Source organism: Stegastes partitus, unplaced genomic scaffold (genome assembly GCF_000690725.1).
Source record: "Stegastes partitus isolate 25-593 unplaced genomic scaffold, Stegastes_partitus-1.0.2 Scaffold1177, whole genome shotgun sequence".
NCBI lineage: Eukaryota > Metazoa > Chordata > Actinopteri > Pomacentridae > Stegastes > Stegastes partitus.
Window position 1 is genome coordinate 151,416 of NW_007578908.1, and position 7,142 is coordinate 158,557.

Genomic DNA, 7,142 nt, shown 5'->3' on the forward strand with positions numbered 1-7,142 from the left:
GGCTGAGGCTGGGGCTGGGGTTGAGGCTGGGGGGTCATGACAGTAGCAGCAACAGATGACTCCCCTCTACCTGTCCTGTATCGTAAACTGAAAAATGTGTTATTTTAATGCCATAAAATGAGACAAAGTATCAAATGTGTAGATATGACAAGAGAAATGTGCTACTCCCAACCAATCACATGCAGTCACCAAAGTTATGCATGAAAGTCAGAGGACATGGACACACGCTGGTAGGACTATGAAGAGCATTCGGCTACATTGGCAGAATACCGGCTCTTACATTTGATGCAGCTCCAGTTGCGACCTGTTACACAGAAACATTATTTAACGCAAATCAACATGTGCTGCTGTTGCAGTCTGCGTTGCTGCAACTTTTATGGGGAGGTGAATATCCAGAGATTCACAGCAGACGTATAAATCAAGCTTTACTGTTGCATAGTTACAAGAAAGGCTCTCATAACTGCCTCATAACACACTCCTAATGCTCACCTGAAGCTTATTTAAATACGTATGTACAGTATGTCTGAAGCCTGTTAAACTGTGTCTTCACCACGATGTTCTCGATGAGGCTTCAGGTTAAATAAAAAACAAAATCGTTATCATTATTAATATGGCTGAGCACAGTTTCAACAAAAATGTTAAGAACAGATGAAAACTTTCATAAGAAAATTGCTGTTGCCATAGATTCAGTGAGTTACTTTAACCCTCATTTCTGATGTTTTGGAAAAAGTAGTTTGCTAAAACTGGCTAATAAAGGTTTTACTGAATATACTGATAAGTTCCGCTGAATGGCTTCGATATAAAAGAAAGCACAAGAGGCAATTTACTCTCAAGCAGCTTCTGAAGTGTTTTCTATTCTGATATCAAAACACACTAATTAAAGTGTATTTTTGATAGAACAACAAAAACAGTGCAAAAAGTAGCTTAACGACCCTTCGATGGGCTGCAGGTCAATTTTACTCACCCAATGAAATAAAACACTCATTTTATAATTATTACCTTTTTCTGTTCTTTATGCACTCGAAGCTAAATGATTAGTTTTTAGTGATCTCACGGGTTTTGAAAACGTTAAACTAGTTAACTTAAGTTGACATGACATGGCTTTAACGCATAAGATGTTGAAGTTCGTTGCAAAACTCTGTTTCACTCATTTTAGATCATTTGAAGTAATCATACTCGTCCACCACAGGAATTCAGAGCTGCAACAGATAACTGCATTCTTTATCAATACATCTGATTGCTTGTATAAATGCAGGGAAAAATACCAAGTCAAAGATCACATATTCAGTGACCACGCTGATCAACAATTAAAACCCTAAAATACTCAGCTTGATGGTTTTTTAGTTAGAAAATGTTCATATTCAAGGAGATGATGTCAGTAAAGATGTTTTTGCTTTTTAAAAAAATGACATAAAACGATCAATTATCCAAACTGTTGTTAATTCATTTGATTTCAGTTTATGAGCTCATCATGTTGACCTCAGACAGTGACTGGCTTCTGGGGACCTACAGGGAGGAACCAGCCGGAGTCCAACAAGAAAACGTTGTTCTGGAGGTTCATCCATCCGTGAGCATCTGAAAACACACCACAGACGAAGAATGACAGACTGAAAAATTCTGCAGCGTTTACACAAGCAAAGGGCTGGAGGGTTCTTAGCTGAAGTCAAAGTAAAATACTGACTTCTAAAACTGAGCTTACAGTAACAAAAGCAGATGATATGTAATGTGGTACTTCTCTTCTCTCTGCTTGTGTATACAGTGAGTGTGTGCTGTGTGCATATGCAGATGAGCAGTGTGTGTGTGTGTGTGTGTGTGTGTGTGTTACGTTGTGACAGGGACTAATGTCTAAATCAGCCAGACTCCATCGCCCTGTCGCCCCGCTCCCCTACAAATGTCACCTGTTCCCGGCCAGTGATTTGCATAATGCAAAGCTTCTCAGTCGTAACGGTCCGATTAGCGGCGGGGAGCGCCAGGACCATTCCTGACGCACCAAGCCGTTAACGGCTCCTTTTGCCGGGAACAACTGTGATTAACTGGAGGGGGTTTGTGGGGGTGACGGAGGAAGGAAGAAGGGGGGCGGAGGAGAAGAAAAGAAGAGAGGGGAGCGGGCCTGAAAATGTTCACTCTCTGCTCGTATTAATTAGAGACAGACAGGTCGACTGCAGGTGACATAACCAGGCGATGGTACAGTAAGTGCTGAGCAGGAAGAGAGGGAGGAAAGATGAGAGGAGGACGGAGGAGGGCAGAGAGGATGAAGATGTTCAGAAAAGGCCTCAGAAAAGCTTCATTCAGGAGTGGATATATAGTCAGATTGAAATCTATGCAAAGTTTAACACATACGTTCGTTAAAGTTTCTCTATAGGAGACTGAACATAAAGACAAAGACAGAGGAGAGTGATGGTGTTCTTTTCAGAGAATGAAGCTACAGCTTCTCCACTGAGCTGCTTCCACTGCTGGTTCAGAGCCAGAGCCTGACTTAGCACCAGTTCTTTGTGTTTCCACCACCGAAGCACCGGCTCCAGGTTATACAAACTGGTGCTCAGCAAGCACCAACTCTTTGCTGGACCAGAGCTCAGAACCGAGGCCCATTTAGACGACAAAACTAAACAGGTTAATATGGACGCCAAATCCAAGCAGCAGTGGTCTGAGGAGGAGACCCACTGCTGCCTGGCACTGTGGTCTTCAACTGAGGAATAAGCCGGAGGAAGCCTCGGACCAAGCCAGTGTTCTAAATAATCCAGCAGGAGACGGCTGCAGCCCGGGACAAGCGGAGCCTCGACCAACTCCTCAATAAACTCAGGAAACTGAAAAAGGACGACGGGGACCAGAAGCGGTTCTGTTTACAGTGACGTACTGACGTTTGACAGCGATGCAATGGCGTGGCTCTAACTTTACTCCTTGCCAGTGGAAAAGCAAACAGGCTCTTGTGAGATTTGAGGCACTGACTCCAGCACCAGCAACGAACTCACACCTGGATCTTCTTGGTGAAAAAGGGGCAACAGTGGGTGTTGGAGTTTCTCTGTTCTGTGTTTTGCCTGTCAGTGCACATGAGCCCCTCCTGTTGAAACTTCTGACACGTTCATAAACCGAACAAGAGTGACCTACAAACACGAAGAGTGAAAGGACAACATCCAGCGTTAAAAAACAGAATTTATCATTAAAAAGAAATAAATGAATTTGTTGCAGGTGTATTCACATCAAATAGTTCTGAACATACAAACAGTACGAGCACGAGTAATCCAGTCTCAGTTAGTTAGTGAGAGACCTGCACACATTCAGAATTTTCCAATGAGAGAAGGAAAAGTTGCTGCATTTTTAGTGAGTTTATTAAACTGCTTTTGTAGAAAAGCAGTTTTTAAAGACAAAAGGTGAAAGTTTTTTCAACAGAACTATACAATAAGTCCACTACAGAAGAGACGACATGACACTGACACAGAAATATATATCAACCATTAATCTGTTTTTATTGTTCATAAAATTGAATTTCCCTACTGGGATAAATAAAGTATTTTTCATTTCATTTCAAAATTAATACCGTCATGAACAAATTCCTTGGGTTGTATTTGTATTTTAGGATGCATTTTATTTTATTTTGGTACGTCAGTAAATGTTAAATGGATTAATGGTTTTTATAATAGTGGATATTTAACAACTGATTATTCATTTGGCGAGCTGTTGATTAGCATATTGTGCTAGTTTTGTTTAAACATCATTGATCTCTCAAGGAAATAAAAATAAAAATGCATATGTATATATATATATAAGCACTTCAATTTCTCAAACAGCAGCTTTTTTATTTCACCTCGTTAGTTCCCAATTACACTGCCAGTATAAAAAGTCTTGTAGAAATTCCGTCCTAGAAAATCCAGTAACATTTTATATAACATCCCAGTTTTGTTGTTTGAATCAGGTGACAGTAAAATACTTGTGAACATTTAAATCCAGGGACAGCACTAATAAGGGTGCATGAACTGGACATAGTTGTGTGAATACTGGGATGGTGGGTAACACAACTATTTGTTCTTATTGTGCAATTCAAGAGTGCAGAAGAGGATCCATTTTTAAGAATGTGGACCTGGTGAGGATGTGTTTTGAATGAAAATGTGAATATATGTTGTTGTGATATGTGCAAAATGATACCTGTTCACTTGTCTTCCATTGAGAGATAATGACTCACAAAAAAACTGACATAAGAACAGGTGTAGGGCTTAAAAAGAGTGAGTCTGAAAGAGAAACTTAAAGCGACTGTGATTGTTGGATTATCCGTTTTGGAAAATAGTACAAATCTGCAAGTTCAGTGACTGAGCAGGGATTTCATTTTCTGCAAAAAAATCAGACGAGCACCTGGTCGAAAGCATCATAAAAACCTTTTTTTTCCCTCCTTGTTTAAAAAAAAAAAAAAAAAATGCAAATAAGAATGAATGAGATAAATCAAACGTCCATTGATCTGAATAAGAATCAGTTTTATGTTTGTTATTTGTTGTTGCCCTTTACATGAGGATCACAGATGAATCCTGAGTGACGACGTGATGCTGAACAGTCCTGCTTTGGAGCTGCTGCGAGTTATTATGGGACAAACACATCTCAACACTGACACTGATCATTTTAACTTCTTAAAAATCTTTCTCAAACAGAACTGGTGGTAATGATGCTAATACAATCTGCCAAACTCTCCTTCTCTTCCTCGGTGCTTTATTTTCTTTATGTCGTGTTTTCGCATACCATCTTTACCTTTTCCTTTTTCCCCTCCGGCCCTCCCTCCCTCCCTCCATCGCTGTGTGACAGATGAGGCAGAGATGAGAGGATGAGAGGATGAGAGGGGAGATGTGTCGCACCTCACTTCTCTTTCTAATGTCTCTGGCAGCTGGGAAACCATGTGGAAAACTAAAGACTATTAATGCCACAAACAAATCTCTCCCAAAACGGAAGCTCTTTTACATGTTTTAGTGCACAGGCGGGCTGAGGACTTAATGACATGGAGAGAGGAGGAAGATGTGGATGGATGAGGAGGAGGAGGAAAAGGAGGCTTGGTAGGAGAAACGGGGGGGAGAAGAAGGTGATCACTGAGAGGAGATGGAGGAGCTAAAAAAGACGATTTGGAGGATGAAAAGCGCTGGGTGCACTGGGAGGAAATGGAAGGAGGAGCAAGAGAAAGTGATAAAGAATTGGTTTCAGTTGGGGAGTGCTGCAGAAGAGGAACATGTGGGAAGAAATCCCAGCTGCAGAGGTGCTACACCGATGTCCACAAAGGCAAATGCAAATTAATACCTGTATTGAGGCACCACCGTCAAGATAAAAAAATAATCTCCTGGTGGTAATTCTCCGTCAGTGCTATTATTGTTTTTTAAACTAAAAATACCAAGTCAGAATTATTTACCTTCAAACAACAAGTCAGACACAAACAACATGTTCAACACATACAAATCCAGTTTGTACTCGATGCACACAGTTCTCCTCTTCAGTGAAGGATTATAAGTTGTACCTAAACCTGACCAGTTACTCAAATCTTTTGTCGTTATTTGGACATAAAAGTGATGGACGAAGTTAAAAAAGATAAATAAAAATCTTGGTATTAAAAGATACGACAAACAGTGTTTTTGGAGCACTTATTTTGTTCTTTCAGTCATTATTTAACATATTTATTTTCCCATTACCATGCAGCTACCACCTTCCACTCACCCAAGTCCTGTTTCTTTAGTCGATTTATACACTATTGTTTATCTGTTATGTTCATAACTGCATATATGTGTAACCTGAGCTGTTGTGTCATTTATGTTCTACACACAGGAAAACAATATATATATATATATATATATATATATAGAATATTATAATAATAAAAAATCTTGAATGAGTGAGATTCCCAGTTCAGCACCAGATATTAAAAAGTTAAAAAGTTGAAAACATCACACAACAACAACAACAAAAATAAAAACAACTCAATGCAAAATTGTCATGAGCAAATATGTACAGAGTATATAAATAGATGGTGCAGCAAATAAAAGAGCAGCTGCTGGATAAATTATAAATAAAAATCCTTCTGTTTGGAATTACAGATATGATTTAACGAGTGTCGTGCTGAGCCTTGTAGGTATAATGATGATTTTTTAACCTATAATCCACAGCATGTAGATCCATTTAAAGCCAGCTTGTTGGAGACACAAGGCTTCAAAGAATGATTGAGGACGTGATTACGCACATCTCTGACTGCGCTGGGTTGATTTCAGAGCCGGAGAGCTTCCAGCAAGTCCCAGTCAAGTCTAATTCCTTTTTATAGGTTTCAAAAGTTAACAGCTATCCCAGTTATTAACCTGCTCCACCTCAGATAGCCCCAGCCGAGCAGTCCAAGTCTTAACCGAGCCTCCCGCGATAGCATCACAGTGTCGGAGTGGAAAAGAAGCGCTCCCATTAGATGTCCAGCTAGATAAATAGACTATAATGGGCTGCTGGGGGTGTGTTTGGTCGTTTGGCCTGACGCTCCCATCAGATGTGATCTCAGGGTCGCCGCCATGAATCAAGCAGCAGTGCGACGTCATTGGTCATCCTGACAGCCGAACAAAGCCCGGCAACTGGGGAGGGACAGACGCCGCTAATGGAGCCAGATTAGGATGGGTGTGCTTTGTAACTGGCGCTGGCACTGCCGGAGTTGCTCAGTTAGATGTGTGGGGTCAGTGGCTTCTCTATGAGATACCTGAGCCAGGCATTGTGGGCCAGCGGCGCTGTGCTGGGCGCTATGTGTGTGTCGGTTCTAGCGGGTCCGCACCGCTGCACGCACCGTGTTCTTTGTGTTTTGGGGTTTTGATGAGGTGTGAGTGTGTGAGCGCGGAGCCTGGCGATGTGGTAGCGGTGGGCTGATAAGCAGCAGATAAAGCTTTAAGGCCTAATGGTTTCCACTAATGAGAAAACTGGCTGTGATTATGACAAATAGGTGGAGAGCAGCAGGCTAAGCAGCGACACACTGCAGCTATTGTTAGGCAGCCCAGCCGCAGCATCTCATTACACCTCCTCCTGATAGGAGGCCTCCTCCTCCTGATAGGCCTCCTCCTCCTGATAGGGCTTCTCCTGATAGGCCTCTCCCTCCTGATAGGCCTCCTCCTCCCGATAGGCCTCCTCCTCCTGATAGGCCTCCTCTCCCTCCTGAT

General features: G+C 41.6%; 1 protein-coding gene across 1 annotated transcript in view; it reads right to left on the reverse strand.

Moving 5' to 3' along the window:
- The window catches only part of tctn1 (tectonic family member 1), a 127,731-nt gene that overhangs the window by 48,947 nt on the left and 71,642 nt on the right, over positions 1–7,142 (reverse strand). The window contains exon 4 of the mRNA XM_008297020.1: positions 7,001–7,137. Within this exon, the coding sequence (XP_008295242.1) occupies positions 7,001–7,137 (137 nt within the window). The remainder of the gene's footprint in view (positions 1–7,000; positions 7,138–7,142) is intronic.